Here is a 24,595-nt window from a genome sequence, read left to right on the forward strand (position 1 = left end):
CTAATAGCCACTAAAAGTGCATCGTAGTGGATGCGGCCATCTTTGTGTTGAATCCGAATTATCACAAGGGATGCCGATGCATCCCTTCACGCATCCACTAATTCGAGATTTCTAGGGATGCGACACTCGCATCCACTAACGCGTCCCTACATCCATTAACTTCGTAATCGGGTTTTATTTTGTTTGTGTATAATATTACTTCAGATTTTCAGCATAAGATTTGTTTAAAACATTATAAGTGAAAGTGATAACTTAAGCAGAAACAAATGAAGACGTTAATAAATATAATAAAAATACGAATTTAAACTTAAAGGATAATTCAAAACTCATAAGTATTTTTAAAGTTTACAATTTATAAAATGTATATTATTTGGATCGCTAACATGTATAACATACACGTTACGTTATTTTTTAATTGGTAGGTATTTATTATTTATGTTTTTCTAGAATATTCGTAGATATCCCTACACAAAATGGCAGCGTGAACATTAGTACGACCGACAGTCCACAGGTGGTGCTAGCAGTAAAAGTATTCGGGTACTATCCATCCATTAGAAATGCGTCCTCTACGTTGTGGCCGCATTTGCTAAGGGATGTAGGGATGTGTGTGCTAAGGACACATCGCTATGTATTCGGATACAGCCATAGATTAGGGAGCTATAGATGGATTTATATATATATACAGAGTAATATAACCAGTATGGCATCATTGTTCTCCTAACTCGGTCGTTGAACTAGGATATTCGTGCAGTGCTGGCGGGACGGAGATGCGAGGCGGGGACGGGTGTTGCAGGCAGTGCAGGACTACATGCACGCGCAGCGGGTGCTGCGCAGGTACAGCGACATGCCGTCCTTCCAGGGCATCCAGCAGGACTGCGAGGCCATCGTGGCGGAGCTCAAGGCCCGGCTGTACCGCCAGTTCCAGGGCGAGGAGGTGCGTGCGTCGTCGTCCCCCCTCCCACTCCCCGGGCGAGACGCCGTCACCGGTAGCGGATCCAGAGGGCACGGGGGGCTAAGGGTCTCAAGGGCCCCCTCCGAAAGCATCTGGGTCCAGGGGCGTAGCCCGGAGGGGGGGGGGGGGGGGGGGATAGGTGTTCAACCCCCCCCCCCCCCCCCCCTAGCATCAAATCTTTAATTAATTTCTTATTCATCACTCAAATAAAATTTCATATTAAAATTAATAAAATTTTTACCATTACAATATTTAAGTTTAAGTACCGAAAACTGCTAAAATAGAACTAATTTACACCTTAAAATCTAAATTTTTACTGGGGGAGGATGCCCGGACCCCCCTACCCTCTTTAATACGGGGAAAAGGGGGGGGGGGAACTTGCTTCTTAACACCCCCCATACACAAATCCTGGCTACGCCACTGTCTGGGTCCACTATTGTTTTAGTGTTTGCCTTGATAAAGCCTAGCCTCAGCTGGGTCAAGGCCCCTCCTCCCGAACCAAAATCATGGATCCGCCACCGTCCGTCACCGGACGTTCCATGTTTATTTTCTGCATTTAAAAAATTATTTAAGGACACGAGAGAAACACCTAACACGGCAAGGGCTGTCAGTGAATCGGGTGAGTCGATCCTGAAAAAGTTGAACCACGGGCTCTGAGGTAATGTTAAGTGTTTCTCTCGTGTCCTTAAATAATTTTTTAAATGCAGAAAATAAACATCCAAACGTCTGGTGACCGAATGCACGCGGTCACAGTGTTTTGTCAGTATCGCACAGAAAAGATATTTAACAATCTCGGGAGGATGTTACGGTATTGACCTAAATGTAATGCTATGGTTTCTATCAAAACTGTGGAAACTAGAAATGGGGTCCTGTTATAATCGCAAACTTGTATCTTGCCACTGGTAATAGCTGAGTTGAAGAACTACCCGCTCTGCCTGTGAACTGCGTTACTTGTGCCACTTTAGTCCGGGGCTTCCTGCACCTCTGCACAGGCGTGAGGATGAGAGATGCAGGGGGGAGGAGAGGGAGCACTGGGTTCTCTCTGCTCTTCTCTGTGGCTGCTGGGGACCAGACCACCCTATATCGCCACAGTCTCTGCTTTCTGAACAGCTGCCGTTTTTGAACTAATGTCATAAAAAAACTTTTATTTCTAACTGCAGCTAGGTGTTCAAAAGAGACTTTACTGATGAAAGTAGCACCAGAAAGGGTCTAGGAAATACCAAATTCAATAATTTAAGTAACTTTCATGTGCTATGTACTTGAATTGCAATTTCCAATCCATAGTCTTTTTTATAAACTCATAATCAAAATGTTTGGCGTCTCGTTATATTCAGAGTCGCATTATTTTCTTGTTGATATGGCATTTACCTCCAGCCTGCCGATTCAAATATTTGGATAAATAATTTAAAATTTGAGTTTTAGCGAAGTAAATTGAACACTCAAGGTTGATAAGACTAATCACCGTCTGATGCTAAATCATTAGCAGCCAATGGTTGCTTGGGAGCCATATTTGTTTTTTCGCACTGGAAGGAAATAACTGCATGACGGCTAAATAAATTAGAATCAAAGTTTCATTTTGCAAATCATACTTTTCAACTTGATTAGATGTGAACTCTGATTATGTGGTTGATTGCGATGGAACTGAAATAACACCGCGAAGCACGATATCAATACACAATATAACACAGAAATGCAAGTTAATAGACAGTAACAAAAAAAAATTTGAAATCAGTCAGCAGTTTGACAAAACGTAACTCAAATTGCAAGAATTTTATCTTTTGTGATGCTAAATACATTGCATGTACATAATTTATTCAGCGTGATTTTCGTACGAAAGTGTATGAGCTAAATGGATTGGAAAAAATATTAATATTACATTGTTTGATCTTACATCTGTTATTATTTTCACATTAATGACATTGGCACATTTATCAAACACACACAAAATTTGTTGATTTATTTTTTATTTTACTGGGTGGTTCCATTCTAGATATGCAAGTGTGCAAATAATGCTGCGTCATTTCTACCTCTCCCCTGTTGTTTCTTCCTCTACCCTTTCCCCACCATGTACCTAACTATTCCCTCCTCTCTCGGTTCCCCCACCACGTACCTAACTATTCCCCTCATGCGATCGGAATTTTCGTAAAGCTCGAAAATTGTGGCCCCCCCCCCTCAGCAAAGAAGTTTCTTTTTTAAAAAAAAAAATTCAGGCAGAAAGATTTTTTTTAAATTTGTAGTCGTAGTGGTAGTCAGGCCATGGGCGTCGCAAGGATATATTTGTTGGGGGGGACTGTAATTGATTTAGTTGTAAAAAAAAAATGGGGGGTCCAGGGGTCCTCCCCCGGGAAAATTTGGGGTTTGAAGTTGCAAAAAGGTGGTTTTTAGGCATTTTTCTAGGCATTTTTCTTTCCTAAATATTCTAATTATAGTTGGTTGCAATATATGATTTATTTTTCAATAAAAAATATTTTCAGAGAACAAATTTGTAAAAACACAGTGCCCACACATTACCACGATTGGACTAAATGCACCATGCGCAACATATGGGTTATATCACATAAATCATATTTTTAATATAACTACGAAATTAAATATATTATTGGAGGGGACGAAATGGTTAGACTCTTATTATTTGGGGGGGGGGGGTATGCCCCCCCCCCTCCTTGGTTGCGACGCCCGTGGTCGCGGGCTGAGAGAGGGGGAATGGTGTGTTTGCAGGCGACGCCCGCGGAACTGGCCCAGGCGGTGGACCTCTTGCTGCAGCTGCGGGAGCCTGCGCCCGAGCTGTGCTCCCGGTTCCTGCTGCACGCCGACGGCCGCCTCGCGGGGCAGCTGTCCCTGCTGGGCGCGGCCGAGGACCAGGTGGGTTGGCCCTCATGAGCAGGGGCGTAGCCAGGGGGTTAGGTGTTCAACCCCCACCCCCCACCCGCTAGCACCAAATCATTAATTAATTTCTTATTAATCACTCAAACAAATTTCATATTAAAAAATTAATAAAAAAATTTACCATTACAATATTTTAATTTAAGTACCGAAAACTGCTAAAATAGCACTATTTTACACCTTAAAATCCAAATTTTCCCGGGGGGAGGGGGGGGGACCCCTAGACCCCGCCACCGCTTCAATACGGGGTGGGGGGGGGACCATGCTTCTTAACACACACCCCCATACACAAATCCTGGCTACACCACTGCTCATGAGTACCTCGAATGTACAGATTAGGTCTCCCTAGGGTCAACGAAACAATGCACAAGGAACAAACGATATCAAAGTATGGCGTGGAAACGTTTAAAACTTAAAATGTTTGTTTCACAAGCCCAGTTTCTTGAATCAGTACGTACTTTTACGGTTTTTTACTTAGGTAATTTGTACGGAAAATAATCTACATTTCGGTTGTACGGAAATTCTGAATATCTTACGGTTTTCAGGCTCACAATTTATTTCGGCCCTTTTAAGAGACGAGAATGAAAGGGTGAGGGAAATGGGAGTACTCCGAGGAAACGCACAGAATCGCTGCGACATCCGCCACGTTTCCCGCTTGCAAAACTGATCCGGGGAATCGAACCCGGGATTCTCCGCGTCAGGAGGCGAGTGGTGTGGCCGCTCAGCCACCAGTCCTACGTCTGTAGTTGATGTAGTCTGAACAGCGGGGCGGAATTATTTTCTCCGGACCGACCGACGTTTCGTGTCGCCCGTTGCGTTGGCTGCTCGCAGGACATCATGGAGTTTGTGGACCGGGGCAGCAACGGCTTCCTCAGCGACCTGTGCCTGGTCGTGGCCTCCTACACGGACATGTTCGTGAACCGCCCTCGCGACGGGGACTCGGAGGAAAGGTCAGAGCACGCATGAAAAAAAAAACTACAGGCTGTTTACATGCCACAGTTTCACGTCACACGATCATCCACCGAGATTTAAGTAGCATGGAGACAGGAACCGAAGGATGTATTGGCTTTGACTTTGTGTAATTTTGATTTTCAAAAATTTGGCTCCGTTAATTCATAATGTGTTGGAATGCTGAAATTTAATAGTGACTTGACTGCTACAAACGGTTTCCTCCAGTGAAGTTATCGGCGTTTTTTAATCGCATTCATTCCTTTGGAATCGCTCCAACTGTAACTGAATAAACATTATTAATTTAGCTAAATCTCTTTTTTATTAAATATCTCGGTGTCGTTCTAGACTCCAAATTATTTTTTTTCAAGGACAAGGTTCTGTCAGTAAACTTAACATTTTAAACAAGACAATAAAATATTTGCATATTGTAACATGCATGCAGAATGGGGAAAGAAAAAAAAATGGGGAGGGGAGGGGTAGGAAAGAAATAATTTAATAATACAGTATCCTGTGTGACTGTGTGTGTGTTTGCGCCCCTCCGGCAGCGACGAGGCAGCGTCGGCCGCCGTCTCGCAGCTGGGCCCGTTCGTGCTGGCCAACATGGAGCGGTACCTGGAGCTGGTGCAGGCGCGGGTCGACGGGGAGCCAGAGGGGGGGGACACGGCCGTGCTGGTCCGCGCCCTCGACCGCTTCCACCGCCGCCTGCAGGCCATGAGCACCCTGTTCTCCGACGCCGACTTCGCCAGGTGCGCGATCGGGGGCCCGTGTCGGGTCGGCGCTGCTCAGTTCCTTGGGGCTCCCTCTGCCTTCTGTTTGACTGTGCTGGTCCATCCAAAAAAAAAAAAAAAAAAAGTCTTCCAGCTTTCCGAGTTGTTCGAACAACATTTTTATCATTCCCGGTTTATTTGATGTAAGCTTTTGGACATACGCCATTGCTAGTTCTTAGCAATGGCGTATGTCCAAAAGCTTACATCAAGTCATGCACTCCCATTTCACAAATCTATCAAAGATAATATTCCTGGTTTATGAGAGAAGTGATTTATTTTTTTCCATCGATGTTTAGTTCCGCGAACGTCCGTGTCAGTCGAGGACGGGCGGTAGGTGGTTGGTCGATGCCTCGGTGTGCAGGACGGGGACGGAAGTGGTGCTCCGCGCGGGCCGGCGCCAGTGCCGCGGCCGCCTGCAGGCGCTGAAGCTGCACTTCGCCGGGACCCTGGCGCGGGCGAGGCAGGCGCTGGCCGCCCCCCGCCCCCCCGCCACCCAAGCCGGCCGGGAGGGCGACGGCTCCGGGGGCGGCCAGCTGCTGCCGGAGCTGCTCGCCTCGCTGGTGCTGTCCACCGTCGAGAAGGTCAAGGGCGTGCTGCAGGACCTGCTGGTGAGCGCTCGCTCCTTCCCCTCTCTCTCGATCTCTCTCTCCCGCTGTCTGTCTCTGCGTCTTGTTCTCTCTCCCGCTGTCTATCTCAGCACTCGCTCCTTCCTCTCTCCCTTCTCTTTCTCTTGTTCTCTCTCTCCCACTCTCTGTCTCAGTGCTCGCTCCTTCCTCTCTCTCTCTCCCACTGTCTGTCTCTGTGTCTTGTCCTCTCTCTCCCGCTGTCTGTCTCAGCACTCGCTCCTTCCTCTCTCCCTTCTCTTTCTCTTGTTCTCTCTCTCCCACTCTCTGTCTCAGTGCTCGCTCCTTCCTCTCTCTCTCTCCCACTGTCTGTCTCTGTGTCTTGTCCTCTCTCTCCCGCTGTCTATCTCAGCACTCGCTCCTTCCTCTCTCCCTTCTCTTTCTCTTGTTCTCTCTCTCCCACTCTCTGTCTCAGTGCTCGCTCCTTCCTCTCTCTCTCTCCCACTGTCTGTCTCTGTGTCTTGTCCTCTCTCTCCCGCTGTCTATCTCAGCACTCGCTCCTTCCTCTCTCCCTTCTCTTTCTCTTGTTCTCTCTCTCCCACTCTCTGTCTCAGTGCTCGCTCCTTCCTCTCTCTCTCTCCCACTGTCTGTCTCTGTGTCTTGTCCTCTCTCTCCCGCTGTCTATCTCAGCACTCGCTCCTTCCTCTCTCCCTTCTCTTTCTCTTGTTCTCTCTCTCCCACTCTCTGTCTCAGTGCTCGCTCCTTCCTCTCTCTCTCTCCCACTGTCTGTCTCTGTGTCTTGTCCTCTCTCTCCCGCTGTCTGTCTCAGCACTCGCTCCTTCCTCTCTCCCTTCTCTTTCTCTCTCTCTCCCACTCTCTGTCTCAGTGCTCGCTCCTTCCTCTCTCTCTCTCCCACTGTCTGTCTCTGTGTCTTGTCCTCTCTCTCCCGCTGTCTGTCTCAGCACTCGCTCCTTCCTCTCTCCCTTCTCTTTCTCTTGTTCTCTCTCTCCCACTCTCTGTCTCAGTGCTCGCTCCTTCCTCTCTCTCTCTCCCACTGTCTGTCTCTGTGTCTTGTCCTCTCTCTCCCGCTGTCTGTCTCAGCACTCGCTCCTTCCTCTCTCCCTTCTCTTTCTCTTGTTCTCTCTCTCCCACTCTCTGTCTCAGCACTCGCTCCTTCCTCTCTCTCGTTCTCTCTCTCCCGCTGTCTGTCTCTGCGTCTTGTTCACTCTCCCAAGGTCTATCTCTGTTTCTCATGTTCGTCCAGTCTCTCTCATTCTCTAGTTCTCTCTCTTTCTCTCAATATCTTTCTTTTCTCTCCCTGGTAGGCTTCTGCAAAATCTGTTTTTTTTTTTTTTTTAATTTAAATTTTATTTAAAATTAAATATCAAATTATTCACGAATAGCTAATATTTTACGAATCAAATTAAAAAAAAAAACAGCTTAACAATTCTTTACGCTTTACGGACGCATAATATAGTACGATAATATATATGTGTGTGTGTCTGTAACCACAATGTGGTGCAAAATGAGGAATGGGAAAAAAAAAAGGGTATGTGTTCGTATGTACGCACATTCATACTTATACACTCTTGGAATAATAAAAAAATAACTTTAATTTTACATGTAAATAATTAATGTAATTAAGATAATAAAATCACTGTAGTGATAGTATAAATATGATAAAGTATTAATTCAGCAAATTAAAAGTTTTCAGTATTAATATTGTGGTATAACTTGTTTTATAAAATGCAATATTGAAGAAAAAAAAAATTGTTTAATGTTTGTAATGTTTGAACTTATTAAGTAATTAACTGATTGGGCCCTATGTATAACATATATCAGTAAGAATTTTAAAATAACTATGCATAAAATTAATACTGAGCATTTATAAAAGCACACAAAATGCCTTCTACTGATAATGTCAAGTAAAAAACTTTGTTCAAATAACACACAACACAAACAAGAATTTAAAATATTTTAATGATCGATCCTTAGATTTCCAATGTTTTAAAGATTTGCAACAAACGCAAAGCTTCACATCAGATGTAAAGCTTTGCAACACATCCAAAGGTTCAAATAAAACAAATATAATAATTTTGTGGTGAAGTCAAATCAAATATTAAAAAAAGAGATTCATTCAATTCACTTAGTCGAAGCTTTGCACAGGTCTTCTTAAGAATCATCCAACAGCTTAAAAATGTGTTTTAAAATATTATATTTTTAAAAAAAATTATTCTGGGAGAGGATTTTTGGACCCCTTGTGTTCCTTCGGGTTGTTCGTTTCACCCTGTACACCCTAGAAGCATGCCTATCCGAAGTACAGTCAAACCTCTCTGAAACGACCCCTCACGGTTCCCAGGAATAGGGTCGGAATAGAGGGGGGGTCGTAATAGATGTTTTCCGAAATTTTCAGTTGATTTCAACCCCCCCCCCCCCCCCCCCAACCCCTTTTCCCAAACCGCTACTCGCTAAGAAACCAGCCATACAATGGCAGGATGCTGTCACTCACAATGCTAGACGGCTGTGCTTTAAACCTTCATGACAAGTCCGTCGCCCTACAGGCCACCTCTAAAGAAAATATGTCAATAGACAGTTTATTTTTACTGGTTAGATTACATGTACGATTTCTTGCTTGCCGTAGTTAAATACACTAGAACCCCGATGTCACGAACCCCGGATTTAACGAAGCAGTGATTTTACGAATACATTCTCGAGAACCGTCAAAAAATTGGACATTTTGACCAAAATGTGAAAATCAGAAGAAAAAAAATTTAAAACAAAACAAAATGAAAGATTATTAAAATCTGTTAACTTTAACACACAGCGTATTTTTTGTGTCGGCTTTAATATTTCCAATAATGTTCATGTGAGAATAACAAAAAAATAATGGGACATTTCCTTTAAAAATACGGCAGCAGTAGCTTGTGCAACGTAAGTGGGAGCGCGGGAATATCGTCTAGACAGGCTGGCGGCAGCACAGGCGGCGGATGCATGACGTCATACGGCTTACCTCTCCTTCCCTTGTCTAGACTTCAAGGTTCATCCCTCCCAGGCATACAAACCATCGTGTCTCTCTCCCCCTCCTACTTCAACGTCCTTTGGCATGTGAAACTGTCAACATCCTTCCTCACCTTCACCAAACTGTGTGCGACTAAAGCCAGGTTTGTATAGTCCAGTTCTGGTAAAATGAAAAATTTTTAAGGGCCCCCGCGACAGCCATTTACCGTTAATTGTTTTGATACAAATTGTTTGTTAGTTACACAACATTATTTCTGAAGGAAAATCACTGAAACTTCAAAATTTATTTAATGGAAAAATTTAGCAGGGCCGTAAAAGTATTCATTTTTGCCGCAAATGAACTTTACTCGCCCTTCCTGCCGGACAACATTCTCGGCGCGTGACGCATGGCAACTACAGTCGTGTGCCGCGCACAGCCACGAAAAACCTACGCAATTTCCAAACTATACTATATATCCGACTGGAGTCTGTTTACGAAAAGCATTTAAGAATTTGTTAATGGTTCTTTTGAGATAAAATGGCTAAAAGACATGTTTTCGAAGTTTTAGGTGTAAAAAACCCGTTACAAATTTCTTGAAAGTATCATAGGGAAATGCATTACACCTTTATCTTTATTTTTCCGCCATATAATGTTATGGTCACCGCTCAAATTTCACTGTTATCTGACGGGAACGAGATGACTGCGCGCCAGTTCAGAAGCCTTGCACTTAGAGGTTTTACCGCGCTAGAACTACCATTGAGCGTTGATCTTATCATCCCGCTTCACTAACACACACGCTGACCAGACGGCGCCCTAAAGCTGATTAGAGGAAGCATGTAGAAATGCAAGGCAGGAAATTTTTCCAGCTTATCAACCAGGACCCGGGCAAGTCTTGACTATTAAGCTTTTCACATTAAAATATAAGAGACTTGTATTGTGTAATTTCGGTGTTATTTAGCGGTTTTTCTTAAAAATCGCTTTTTTCGCATTTTCCATATAAATTCGCGGAAAATTTCGCGATTTCGCGATTCACCATATAATCGTGGCCCTAGTTATTGCTCGCGCGAGAGGAGAACGTGGAATGTTAGAAGAAAGATAAATGCGGGGTAGACAGACGGCAGCCAGTGTGTTTCCTGCGCGGGGAATAAGTGGCGTAGCCTTTTTTTTTATGCTGGGTGAAGCGACCTTTTTCTATCAACCCACGGGAAAAATTAATTGCTTGAGCTGTCAAAATAAACATCGCTGCGGCAGTTAAAACAAGTCGAGGCGGGCGTGCATCCAGTCGGTCGCTGTGTATTGTCAACCGATAGTAATCAAAATCAAGAGAAATCCAGCAGGTAGCTTTGCCTTAACTGCGTACCACACTAGACACTCGCAATAAGCTAAACGTAAACACGTTGCCACAAAAACCTTTATCTGCACCCTGCCGACAAAGGGACGTGGAATGGGGGTTGTTAAGCGCTGACAGCGGTCGACAGGAAGCACTCGGCAAGAGAAACGCAACAACACGTTACTCACCACAAGAAACTTATTTTCTGTCTGTTTATCTTCGGATTTTCGGCAATTTTTTCACGGTTCCTCGAAATCGGGTTGTAATAGAGAGGTGGTCGCAATAAATGGGGTCGCAACAAAAAGGTTTTACTGTATATTCTGAAAGTAGTTCCCTTCAACCCAACATCTTTCACAAATCCTGGCTATGTCAAAGACGCCAAGCCCTAATGTGTTCATTCACTATTGCTAGAGACCTGAAAAATTCGCTGGTTCATTTCGTGTTATGCTAAAATTCAAATAATTATACCTTAGTGCTGCTTCTGTCATTGGTTCACTGTTAATCTGGAGGACTGAGTGCCAATTAGAGACCCCTCACTCATAGAAGTGTCGAATCACAGGCCGCCCAGTCGAGACGACTCACAAGTCAGCAGCCGACGAACAGTTGGTATTTGCCCGAGTGGTGTAGAGGATATTGGAGTCTGTCCTGGAGGTCACTGAACCCCGCAAATTTTTCTGGTCTCTAACTACTGGTTGTCGGGGTGCGCAGCTGTTTGCGCAGCCAGACCTGACGTTCGGGCTGAAGCCGCACTTCCGGGAGAGGTTCTGCGTGGAGCACGTGCGGGAGGAGCTGGTGGTGGGGTTCCTGCACCACCTGACGGCGACGGCCCGGGGCTTCTGTGGCGCGGGCGACAGCAAGGTGCCGCCCATCCTGCTGCTGCTGCTGTCCAAGGTGTGCCTCGAGCTGCAGGCCTCCAGCGTCCAGTACCTGGTGAGTCCTCCGGCTGTCAGTACCTGACGAGTCTTGCACCCTGTTCCTGGTGAGTTCTTGAGAGATGTTGTCTTCGACATCCAGTACCTGGTGAGACCTCCAGCAGTACAAGTCTTGCACTCTGTTCCTGGTGAGTTCTTGAGAGATGTTGCCTTCAACATCCAGTACCTGGTGAGTCCTCCAGCATCGAAGGACAAGTCTTTCAAAATATTGCATACACATCCAGCACCTGGTGATTCCTTTGACATAGTTTCTCAAGTGTTCTTTAGCAGATTATTTATAATAAGGAGTGTTCAATTTTTTCCTCTTGATACCTTCAGAATTAATTAATTGGTGATTCCTCTAGCATTGTTCATCCAGCATCCAACAACTGATGAGTCTGTCACCACTTGGTGAGTTTTTGTATTCCAATGCATTATCATACTTCTGCTAACTTCCCTATCCAGCAGTTCGTGAATCGTCAAGCGCAGTACTTCCATTATCCAGTACCTGATGCCAGCAGGATTGCATTTTAATTTGCCTTGCTTGTGCTGATGATCAGAGACTTAAAAATAATAATAATTTTTAAAATTAACAGCACATTTCTCACTTTTGAAAAGTCCAGTTTTACCCCATCAAGAAATGGGACCTGGATCATTATGGTAGGAGGTGAGATCTGACTACTTGGACATTGTGGTCATCCGCATTACATTAAAGATCCAGAGCTCTTCCTACGTAGGCACACACACGGTGTGCGGTGTTTCAGAAAAACCATGCAACTTGAAAATTGCTCATGATATCTGAGTGGTATCTGTTTACGAAAACCATGTAAACATACCCTGAGGGGGATGGGTAGTTCTGTTTCCGTATTTCACTTTTACTTCAGAAGAGTGAAAATGGCTAAGAAATGTTTTTTCAGGATAATATTTAGGCATGAAACACCTGTTACAGATTCTCGAAAGCACTCAAGGGATTTGCATTACATCTTGACTTGATCTTCATTTCTCTGTCATATAATGTAATGGTTACCATTCAGATCTCAATAGTCCACAGCCTTGCGCCTGGAGGCGATACTGCGTTAAAAGCACCAGCGAGCATTGCACTTATCATCCACCTCGCTAAACGTTCGTGTCGTGATATTCATACAAGAAAATTTCTCCAGATGTTAAACTGTTCAAGCATTGTATTTTGTAATTTTGTGTTCCGTAGAAATTTTTTTCCCGCCATGCTAATTTTTACTTGTTTTTAAAAAAGTTACGAAAATTTTTGTAATCACAATTTCTGCCTAGCTACGTATATCACAGCCACACGAGTTCGTGTTCGGTGGATTCCTGCAGCATTTTCGAAATATTTCTTCACGTGCAGTGAAGGGGTGGGGGGGGGAGGGTGTTTGTTCACCAACAATATGGCGCGCATAATTCCAAACACCACCAATGATTGCACTCTTTTACTCGGATTGCACTGCAACGACATGACAAACTTTTTTTTACTAACATTAGGTATAACAACGACAAAACGACTGATTTTAGATAGAAAACACGTCACTTCCGGGGCGCCAGGTGGACCACCTGTTAAAAACCGAAAAGTCCCCAACTTTCGGGCAGGCTGGCCAATGTGACAGTTTTGTTTATTTCTTCAGGCACTGCACTGTTTGCACTGAACAGGGGTGGGGGGTGATGAGCCTCGGCGAGTGAGCGCGCGGTGCCGGTGTGTTTGGCGCAGCTGCGGCAGACGGACGAGTGGTTCGGCATTGAGGACCAGCACGGCACGGGCGTGCTGACCGGAGAGGAGGAGATCTGCGCCGGCATGCGCGCCGCCGCGCAGGAGCTGCTCAACTGCTACGTCCGGACGCAGGGACTCGGCGTGTCCCAGGTGAGGGCCCCACTTTCCCCGCCCGTGCCAGCACTTTCGAAATTCGCCCTTGGGGAAATAAATCGATGCTCACGAATTGGGACCGAAATAACTTTTTCGCACTCTGGTTTAAAACCCGTTTAGGTTATCAGCTTAATTAAAGTCAAGTTCAGTATTGTCGCTCTTCTCCTTGATGGTTGGGCCTGAAGCTGAAAATACCTGTGTGCACTCAACATGTGTCCCGGCTGAATCAATTATTAAAAGTAATAATTAGCGTCTTTCACGTGTGAGGGGGGGATGAGAAGAAAGTAAACATTAAAAATAAATTGAATAAAATCAAGTGTAGTGTATAAGTGTGTTGATTGCTGCCAAACACGAAAGGCTATGTGTTATTATGATTTATCAATTTAAACTGTTTGACAGGCCTGAAATAAAGACACAACTTAATGCTCATTGAATTATTTGTTTCGTTAACTAAGGCCCTTTGACTGTTGCCAAATTTTCTTCATAAAGTTACTTATATTTAAGCACACTGACTGGTGTATCTTTATTGTAATTTTACTCTTGCATTAGGACATCAGATATAGGATCTGATTGTAGCAACACCAGATTCAATGTGTACGATCCTGTGTTGGATAATACACCAAACTATAATAATGTGAAATCAATATGATGATTCACTACACTAGGTTGGAATTTCAGACTCTCAGGTAATCGGCAAGGTAGGAATTCAGTGGCTCAGGACCTCCAGGTTGTAAGCACAGTCTGGTGCTGGCTGAAAAGACACCATTCGGAAGCTACGATGGTAGCTATCGTATGTGTTGATTCATCTGCTTTTGTTAGTCCTCGGGAGCTGTAAAGTTTTAAGACTTTAATGCTCTCACCAAAGATGACAAAATCGGCATCAGCAACTGAAGAATATTGGCACCTCGACCAATTATGCGGGCTATACGAACGAATCTCGCGTGACGCGGAAGCTTAGTCACTGCACGGTGTTCAGGCCTGTGTCTAGCAAGAGAAATATTGCCAACATCCTGAAAAAAAGATTCTTTCAGATGACAAAACTACCACTTGTGGTCATCATGGAAGTCTTCCTCTGATCCATGCAGGTTTCCAGGGACCCAGAATTGCCCCACATGCAGATGACGCCATCAAGGATGAATTTGCTGCTCATCATTCTCATACTCCCTAATGCTTCCCTTTAAATTTCGTTCCAACACCAAAGAGCAAGCATGCCGAGACAAATACCGGATGACGTGCAAACCAACTGTAGTAGATATTATATTCCTATATGTATCAAGGAAAAATAGATTATGTGTATTAACGTAGGTTAATATAAAAATTTAATCATAAGAATAAATATATGAAATAACTGTGCATAAGGAAATCAATAGAAGAGCAAAAATTAAATGAACTAACTGTGATGTGATGTATTGTTACTCCTGATCTGACTGTCCCAATATACCGTATTGGCCCGAATATAAGGCGACCCCGAATATAAGGCGACCCCGAATATAAGGCGACCCCGAATATAAGGCGACCCCGAATATAAGGCGACCTGCAGTTTCAGGAGGCCAAACAAATGTAAAAGTAATTTTTGGTAGAAATTAATGTGAAAATTCATTAGACATACATTTTGTGTTGATAAATCGTTTTTGAATTTATGTATAACAATTAATTTATATTTATCACATTACTTATTTAAAATAAGTTTGAATGGCCTACCCTAAAAGTCAAAAGAAAACAATTAGAAAATATTTACATTTTTAAGTATTACACTATAAATTTTTTCGTATGTTTACTCTAATGAAGCTGCATAATTGTCATCTTCAGAGCTGTTTATTTGTCTAGACCTCGTTCCCCGCCATTCCACTGATGTGTGATTGTTCATTTTTCACAGTTTACTGTATCTACGAATTTAAAATTTTTACAATGGCTATTAATCACTCTTAAAATACAGCAATTAACTTTCCGTTTGACTTAAGCTACGTATTACCACAGAACAAGGCGTATTACTATTTTGTAGTGTGTTAAACGTAAAAAAAGCAAACAAAGAATGCATCTTGCCGGAACAAAACAAGTGGCTAGCTGACATGATGAAGCATACGGCCAAGAATAACTTCGGTTACGTGACCGCGTATATTTGTCCATATTACTCTCTGACAGAGAGAGTCTGTTCTATGAATTTGAAAGAATAATCTATTATAATTATGAAAGGTTTTTACATAAATAAGGAGTGGATTATTAAAATAGCTTTTGAAGCAACGTACCAAATTCCTGTTAATATGGCGTCTTCGTGCGTGTTCGGCAATGTTCGTTTTACAACAAAGAAATATTGTGGAAAGACAGTTGGCAGCCGTGAATTTCCAAACATTACATCCGAAATGTTTGTAAACGTAAACAATCGTTCTGAAAATAACTGTGATATTTTAGTACAAATATTTCCGTTAAAAATCTGAAGATAAATTACCGTAAATATTAACACGCGGTTGTACACAAAGTACAAATATGAATTGTGAAATAAAAGGTTGCCATTTTGAGATGCTTCAACTTCAAACAATTGTGAATTACTGCAATATTAGGTGGATTTATCGTTTTTCTCCGTGTGAGGTAACAAAGTTTTAGTTAATATAAAAAATCGTGAACGTTTTGTTAAACAATGTTTCTACTGTAGCTTTCAGCTTGGAACTAATGTTTGCGGTTCTGGCGTCTTGGGTGCGAAAATAAGGCGACTTCCAATTTTTGCATCTCTCGTTTATGTAAAAATGGTCGCCTTATATTCGGACCAATACGGTATCTGATTTTACATAATTTTCTCAATAAAACAATCGATACATTTTTAACTTTAAACAAATACAAACAAGTACAGCATGTAGGGTAGATACCACTTTATGGGGAGTTGTGATAGCACCGGACTGTGTGTCAGTAACCAGTGGCGTAGCCAGGGGGGGAGGGGGGGGTTAGGGGTTCAAACCCCCCCTTTCCCCCCTTAGCACCAAATCTTTAATTAATTTCTTATTCATCACTCAAACAAATTTCATATTAAAAAATTAATAAAAATTTTACCATTGCAATATTTAAATTGAAGTACCGAAAACTGCTAAAATAGCCCTTTTCTACACCTTAAAATCCAAATTTTCCCGGGGGAAAACCCCTCAGACCCTCCCGCTTTAATGCCGTGGGGGGGGGGGGGAGGGGGAGGCCGGCCATGCTTCTTAACACCCCCCATACACAAATCTTGGTTACACCACTGTCAGTAACCCATACATAACTGGCACGTCAGTAAAGGAAACGTAATCGTGTGAGTGCGTGAGCGTGTGTGCGGGGGCCCAGATGCTCCGCAAGTCGGTGGAGACGCGGGACTGGCTGCACAGCATCGAGCCGCGCACGGTGCGCGCGGTGATGAAGCGGGTGGTGGAGGACGTGGCGGCCCTCGACGGCCAGGTGGGGGCGCTGTACGAGGAGGGGCAGCGCACCGAGCACAGCTCCGACTCAAGCCGGCGCACGCACAGGTACGCACCGGTCCCTCGGGCGTTAGCGACCTTCCGGGAGTTTCTTGGCTTCTCGCCAGGGCCGGCGCGTCCACACAGACGAACTGGGCAACCGCCTAGGGGCGCCAAGTAGCTGGGGGCGGCGCAGCACGACACATAAAACAGCTGATACAATATGTTTAACAATTATTGAAACTACGTAGATGAAAATGGATTTTTGTAACAGTTTGGAATGTTCATATTGATATAAGTAATTATTTAAAGTCCACGCTGACCTGTTTATGATTTGTAATAAGTAAAAAAGTAACAAAATAAAATCACAAGCCTGCTTTACATTTGATTGTTAACAAAATCTTAGGCTTACGTGATGTATTTTGAGGCAGGGAAATTATTTTTTTTGGGAGTCCGGGGGGGAGGGGGGGGGGGAATTAAGGTTTTTCGCCTAGGGCGCCAATTTACCTTGCACCGGCCCTGGCTTTTCGTTATAGGTCTTGCGACGTTCCGGCAGTCATTGCAGCTGCCATCATCGGGCAACGACTGCCGGAACGTCGCAAGACAATTAGCTGACGCGGCCTGCGCCCAGAAGTCAAGAAAATGCAGACAATGACCGTGAAAGCCTGCCAATCCTTCCGAGAGTTTGCGGCGCCTCTCTCTGTCTCGTCTGGAGGATTCTGGGAACTCCCGGAGGCCTGACTGGGTGAAGCGGCATGACTTGGACATCATTGTTATCGCAGCTTCACGTTAAGTGGGGGATTCTGATTACCAGAGCCATCAATATAAACCAAGGATCGGAAAAATACCTTTTTTTTTAATGTACAATTTTTGAAACCCTACAATAAAAAAAACTAAAGACTGAAACATAACCATAGCCATTAATTAAACAATAATTTTTTTAACTACAATCATGTATTTTACAAGTGTATTTCAGCTTTGCTGAGAACAATATTCACAATTTGATTCGACTTCCCGAATATCTTAAAAATCTGGTTGTCATATTCGCTTTTGTTCAAAAAAACTGGTATTCCCACAGGCCTACCACTGCACACTCGAATAATTTACCAGGTGATAACATACCACACAAAGAATTTTTAGACGTCATGTTGATTTGCAAGATTGAGCTACTTCCATTCTGAACAGTGATAATAGTGTTACATGAGTAGAATGTTATTTTACATCTTTTTTAGTTGCGGCCCTGCATGATCACTACACGACAGCACTAAATTATGTTCAACTGAAATCTGCAACCTATAATTTGTTGAAATAAATTTTGAAGCAGAGACCATGTAACATATGTACAGGTATGTCACTTAAATTTAAAGATTCTCATTGGTTGTTTTTTTTATCTAACCTGTATTTATGGGCCTGAAAATTTTTATCGAGGACCTTATGATTTTTTAAATTTGAATGTTGGCAGGTCTGGATGTGTATTTTGTAATTTCCGTCAGTTGAACTGTGTCACCTGTCTTGCGTGCCGCGCCCTGTCGCGTGATTGGAACCTCGGTGACCCTCGCAGCGTGAGTGCGTCGCGCCACGCCTACCGCTCCAACTGGTCGTCGTACACGCCCAACCAGCTCAACGCCAGCCTGGCCACCAACATCCAGCGGCTGTTCTCCGAGCGCATCGAGATCTTCTCCGCCGTCGACTTCTCCAAGGTGTCCATCCTCACAGGCATCATCAAGATCAGTCTCAAGGCGAGTTTCTGTTCGTCTCTGTTCCAGGTCTTCATAGACGGATGCACCTTGCGAGAAAGTGTCATGAAGCTGGAGGACTGGTCAGGAAACAAACGGAAAAATTCCCGGGAAAAAAAAACAAAACAGTTACAGTTCTGGAAGTGACGAAACATCAATTCCCGGCAGCCATCTGCAAAAATTGCATTATTTTCTTGGCGCCTCACCTAAGTTCATAGTTACACATTAAATTTAAATATTTGGAGATTGTCTCCGTAATAAGTCATGTGTAAATTATGTCTTACAATGTTTAGGTTTCTACTTTCTAACATGAAAATCGGAAGATTCCTTTGAATGATAGATCTGTTTTGTACTAATCTATGATTTTTGTGCTCTCTTTCTCTCTCTCTCTCGCTCTTCTCTCTCTCTCTTCTCACTCCTCTCTCTTCTCTCTCCTCTCTCTTCTCTCTCCTCTCTCTTCTCTCTCCTCTCTCTTCTCTCTCCTCTCTCTATCCTCTCTCTCTCTCTCTCTCTGTGTGTGTGTGTGTATATATATATATATATATATATATACACTCCCACATATTCACCAACACACACACACACACAGCATTACATTATGTGCAGCCCACTACGTAGTTGAAAATAAATAGATTTTTTTTTTATCCTTCTGTAAAGTTACATGTTAATTAAGGCAGTATTGTTAGCTAAGCAGCAACGAAATCTTGCTTGTTGATCGAGAATGAGCGACAGTTGTCACGTTGCAGCACGCTGTTATGTTCTAGTTACCACCCAGGGTTCTCGTGGTTTACTTAACCTGAATGCAGAGTAATTGTCCCGCGTTGCGGTGGGAGTGTGTACCGAGTCTGGCTGTTGCAGGGGGGAGTCAACTCATGATTGGACAGCTGCCTTCGTACAGACTTCACATTGCGAGCTTAAGCGATGGTATCACTAGAGTCTGCGTTATTTTCACGCTAGTGTTTACCATGAAGTTTTCTATCCAGTAATATATTTAAAAAATAATGCAACATCAATACAGAACTTCTGTTTTATTTTTGTAGTCTCTTAAAATTGAAGTAGCAGTTGTGTTTAGCATTCAAAGTTGATATAGAAGTACTAGCTAGTATAGAACATATTTAATACTGACGTGTGTGGAAATAAATAAGAAAATAATGAGTAATTACTTTATTCCATTTCTATTTTACTGTCACAATACATATGTTGTTTTTTTCAAGTAATTAAGTTTTTTATTCTATAAGTGTGCAAACAAAAACTTTAATATTTCAAACCACAATTTTCTAAGCAAACACAAAGAAAATCATCTTGAAAACTTTCTGAATATGTAAAGTAGTTTTCGTATTCATCCATAATTAAAACCAAAAAAAATGGACTATATTCATAAAAAATTGACAGTTTAAGTAGTGTGTGGTGTGTGGCACTTAAATAGCATCTTGTGGGTGTACCTTTCAGTAATTTTTCCTATTTGCAGACTGTCTACTGACCACGAAAGTCATGGAACCGTTCCGAAATAAAAAGTAACAGTGCTGGAAATCATGAAACTAAAATTTGTAGCAACCTTTTGCTAACTTGCATTTTTTTTTTTTTTTTAAATTCCTTACTTCAGCTTATAGTTAATCACTAAATATAAATAGTTGGAAGACACAATGGCGGCGGCTTCAGGATGACTTTTCGTGAGGGGCTATATCGCACAAAGAAAGGTCGTAGTTGCAAAAAATGAAAGTGGTCAGATATTGGCCTTGGAATATTATAAACAAATTACAGGTTTACCTTAGTAGCTCCATGCAACTTTCAATGAGATAAAAGTTTAACATATGAAATTAAATATTTAAGTAAACATAAATATACACTAATCAATAAAATTGGTCTCGGGAGGGGCTATCGCCCCCCCCCCCCCCCCCCCCCCCTCTGGAGCCGCGCTGGGGAAGACATTACACTTTGTCAAATGTAAATTTGCTCTGCAAATAGTAGATCTATTTGGTATTATGTTTAATTGTGCTTGTGATATATAATAGTTTTGAAAAATTACTGAAATTGGTTCACCAGACACACTGATATAATCTTGCGTAACGAACGATACCAACCATTGCTGTGCCTAGCCGTTACAACGTAAGTAAAGCCTTCAGGCCTGAACGTGTGCCCTGCAGACATTCCTGGAGTGCGTGCGGCTGCGCACGTTCAGCAGGTACGGTCTGCAGCAGATACAAGTGGACACCCACTACCTGCAGCTCTACCTGTGGAGGTTCGTGGAGGATGAGAAGTGAGTACAGGGACGTTGCCCCTCCTTCTGCGGCCTCCATGCTTACTAGGAATGTTCTTGTTCTGATGCGGGAGGAGGGGGGGGGGGGAATTATTGTCTGGATATGCATTCTGAATATACCATATTCACCTGAAAATAAGACGAGAGTTTTTCATCGAAAGACCACCCAAAGTATCGGGGGGTCATCTTATAACTGGAGCAAACTACGTTTAAAAAAAATTTGTTTAATTGCAAAAATTGTTTTTGCTTTTTTTAATTTGCATTGAATAGAAGCATTACTAATGACGTTAAATATTTTTAATCCTCACAGAGATTCGGACAAGATTATAAAAAAAAAATTTTTGGACTAATTTTTTTCTCGGAGATTTAGTGCAGCGACGTGCTACTGAGGAAGGAAAGGAAAAAGGTAGGTACGTTAATAATTTTTCTTGGAACCTTCACTTGCATAATTGGGGGTCGATTACATTCAGGGTAGACTTATTTTCGGGTGAATACAGTACATTATTCGACATTCAGCCTGTTATCTCAACTAACAAATAGAAATTAAATAAAATTACGTTACTCAAAAAAAACTATTTCTCAAAAATTTAAGATTTTTTTTAAAATTTAATACGTTTAAGTATTACCAACTATTAGTAGCATTTTTTTACATTGTTAATTTTATCTGTGATGCTTATTTTGTGAGTGATAATTTCTTAACCCTGATTAAAATTTGTGTGTATTCAGATCAGTACATCACAAGTGTACGGCTTGATTTTTATTTTATTTTAAAAATCAAAGTAGAAGTGTAAAGAAGTCAGCAGAAAAGAGTTAAGCCTGCATTATGATGAAAACACTGTTATAGCGGCTTGGGAACGCAGTAAACAGACGAGGCGCGTGGACCCAAGCTGGTGGCTGCAGGGAAGCGGGAGCGGGATCTACACATAACTTAGAAACACACAACTTGGAACACTCGTATCTTAGAATTCTCTAAAAAAAAAAAAAATCCACGTAACTTAGAACTGTCATAAGTTATAACGATCATAACTCAGAAAAATACAACTTAGAATTTTTGTAACTTAGAAAATGATAACTTAGAACATACACAACTTAGAAATAACTTAGAAACATGCAATGCCAAACCACATAGCTTAGAAAACATACTTTAGAACTATAATAACTTAAAAACACAAAACTTAGATGCATACAATGCCAAACCACATAACTTAGAAAACACACTTTAGAACTATAATAACTTAAAAAAACAAAACTCAGAAACATACAATGCCAAACCACATAACTTAGAAAACACGATTTAGAACTACAATAACTTAAAAAAACACAAAACTTAGATACATACAATGCCAAACCACATGACTTAGAAAACACATCTTACAACTATCGCAACTTGGAAACGTGCATGACTTGGAAGACTGCATGCTGTGTGTTTGCGAGTTACGCCGGCAAGAGGGATGGAGGAATGGGGCGGCCTGACCTGGTGGCCGTGGTTGGTTCGCAGCCTGGTGCACTTCCTGCTGGACGAGATCCTGGGCAGCGCGGTGCACCGCTGCCTGGACCCCGTGCTCATGGAGCCCGGCGTCGTCGAGATCATCTGCGAGCGCGGCTGAGCCTCTCTCTCAATAAACACCTGTTTGAGAATACACGCTCGTCTGTCTTCTGTTCATTTCACTTCGCCCCGCTTCTAGTGGTTGTAGCACGTGCATGGTCGGGAGGGATTTGTCGGGACGTTCAGTAAAGCCAGTTGCAGTGTCGTTGCGAGAGAATAAGCAGAGAAGTATTCAGAGGGGGCAGACAGGGCTTATGGCCCAGGTGCCACACTGGGGGGGGGGGGGGGGGGGGGGCAAAACTGGCAGAGCAGAGGAATGTTTATGTACATATATATTTACTTTAATTTTGTATTGTTAGAACACACACAAAAAAGTTGGAGGGCAGATGAACTCAATTATTTGTATTGAAAGCTACATACATGTATGTATATCTTAAAAATATTTTAAAACTGGTATTTTTTGCGTACTATTTAACTTGCGATGTATTAAAAATTAAATAAATGGAAATAAGTTCAATAAAATTTACAACCCATGCATAACATTGATATTGAGCATTCTTGAAAACAAACCTGAGTGGCATTGATTTTTTTTTTTTTTTTTAACCAAACACTTTATTTTAGCAGAACATACAACACAAAAAAAAAATACGTATTTCATGAGTTACTCTTAGGCTTTATTGTTTTAAAGCTTCATAACAAACGCCTAGCTTCACATCAGATGCAAAGCTTTGCAATACAACCGAAGCTTCGAATTAAACGAATTGCAAATTTCATGGTGAAGTCAAATCAAATATTAAAAAGAGCTTCAATAGATTTTCTTAGTAGATGCTTTGCACAGGCTGGAGGCCCCAATGTCTTGAGCAACTATGCATAAGTGTGCATAAGTTCTTCCCTCCAATCCTTTTCTGGTGTTAAGCCTTTCGGAATAATATTTTTAATTTAGTGCTGGGATAGCTTCGGGAGAAGTATTAAAGATCAAACAAAGTACTTCAATTGGATTGCTGATATATTACGAACACTGCTGTTTCTTGGTTTTTTAAAATAAAAAGAAGGTTAAGTCTTGTCAGTTACTTGGGAAAGGAAGCCATATGGAACGTAGTGAAGCCCCTCCCAACTCCCCCCTGTGAAACTTAATCAGCATCTCAAGGGTCAAAAATAAAATAATGTACAAGAAATAAATGATGTTAACTGTGGTAATGAAACATTTAAACACTTAAAATGTTCACTTCATGAACTAAGTATCCCGAATCAATACAGTAATGGATCTTTTAGAGTTTCGAATGTTGAATTTTCTACGTTTATTCCTGGTAATTATCGTCGAATCTTTTTTTCCTCGTTCCAACTATTAAAGATTTGATGGTGTTGCAGGATTTGAGAATATTATTGAGCCAATAATAAACTTTTTTTTTCCCCTTCTTTTTTTAAGAAGCTCAGGAGAGTGCTATGCTGCATCGCCATGACGGGGGGTCATGCTGTGACCTTGTGTGTTGGTCGGCCTCAGTTAGAGAGGAGCTGTGTGGCGGTGCAGAAGCTGCAAACAGGATCCGACAGATGCCAGGGTCCCTGCCCGAGAGCCTTCCGCCGCCGCCGTCGTCGTTGACACACTTGTGGGGCACAATGGGCGACATGTGGCCGAGTGTGTTCGGAAGGAAACGTGGCGGAAAAACAGCGGCATTGTCGCCCCCGTGTGTTGTCCTCCCCCCTTCCCTCTGTCGGCGCCGTTCACTTGCGGAGGCACGTAGCAGATACCGCCTGCGTGCAGAGGCAGCAGCAAGTTTTGATCACGCAGGAGGAAAAAAAAAATTTTTTTGCAGAGATATTTTTGCATTCTCAGGGGGGGATTATTTATGCCGTGACTTGCCAACAATTGGGATAGATAGTTAAAGATTAGAATTATATCAAAAATATGGACCTAACCATGATGGCAGAGCCTAATCCCCAATGCATTGAAAAGTGATATATTTTAATTTTTTGATCATTAATTAATTTAGTAAAAATTTTCTACTACTGAATATATCTATCTCTTGAATAATGTAACATTATAAGAGCAGATTACTTTACTCCTGTAACACATTGAAATCTATACCTTGGAGTCATATGAGTCTAAGTCCAATTTTGGAAAAATATTTTGTTTTTATTGTAAGTTTTGTCTTGAAAACTCATTATTATCAAGCATATAATTGTAACTCAAAAATTTTTATAAATCATTTTGCAAGCGTTATAGTAAGACCCTAAGTCTTAGCCAAATTAACGTAAGTCCAGTTACAGTGGTATGCACATATGGCTGTTTAAGGAAGTACCCAATTCTGAAGAAAGTAATCTTAAGTACGTACCTTCTTGCCAACCATATGCATATGGTGGTTGATGGTAAAAACAGAATCATTGAAAGAGTAGTTTTTTTTAATAAAC

The 24,595-nt window shown here is 42.2% G+C and overlaps 1 protein-coding gene and 1 long non-coding RNA gene across 2 annotated transcripts in view; one reads left to right on the forward strand and one right to left on the reverse strand.

The window, feature by feature from the left end:
• The window catches only part of LOC134540979 (vacuolar protein sorting-associated protein 51 homolog), a 30,526-nt gene extending 8,246 nt beyond the window's left edge, over positions 1–22,280 (forward strand). The window contains exons 5-15 of the mRNA XM_063384087.1: positions 794–934; positions 3,671–3,814; positions 4,667–4,785; positions 5,332–5,532; positions 5,915–6,161; positions 11,153–11,374; positions 13,076–13,225; positions 16,538–16,716; positions 18,209–18,386; positions 20,528–20,640; positions 22,139–22,280. Of these exons, the coding sequence (XP_063240157.1) occupies positions 794–934; positions 3,671–3,814; positions 4,667–4,785; positions 5,332–5,532; positions 5,915–6,161; positions 11,153–11,374; positions 13,076–13,225; positions 16,538–16,716; positions 18,209–18,386; positions 20,528–20,640; positions 22,139–22,247 (1,803 nt within the window). The 3' untranslated portion in view covers positions 22,248–22,280. The remainder of the gene's footprint in view (positions 1–793; positions 935–3,670; positions 3,815–4,666; positions 4,786–5,331; positions 5,533–5,914; positions 6,162–11,152; positions 11,375–13,075; positions 13,226–16,537; positions 16,717–18,208; positions 18,387–20,527; positions 20,641–22,138) is intronic.
• The window catches only part of LOC134540980 (uncharacterized), a 152,340-nt gene continuing 148,378 nt past the window's right edge, over positions 20,634–24,595 (reverse strand). The window contains exon 3 of the long non-coding RNA XR_010076534.1: positions 20,634–22,267. This is a non-coding gene — a long non-coding RNA (uncharacterized LOC134540980). The remainder of the gene's footprint in view (positions 22,268–24,595) is intronic.

Source organism: Bacillus rossius, chromosome 17 (assembly GCF_032445375.1).
Source record: "Bacillus rossius redtenbacheri isolate Brsri chromosome 17, Brsri_v3, whole genome shotgun sequence".
NCBI classification, from domain to species: Eukaryota; Metazoa; Arthropoda; class Insecta; order Phasmatodea; family Bacillidae; genus Bacillus; species Bacillus rossius.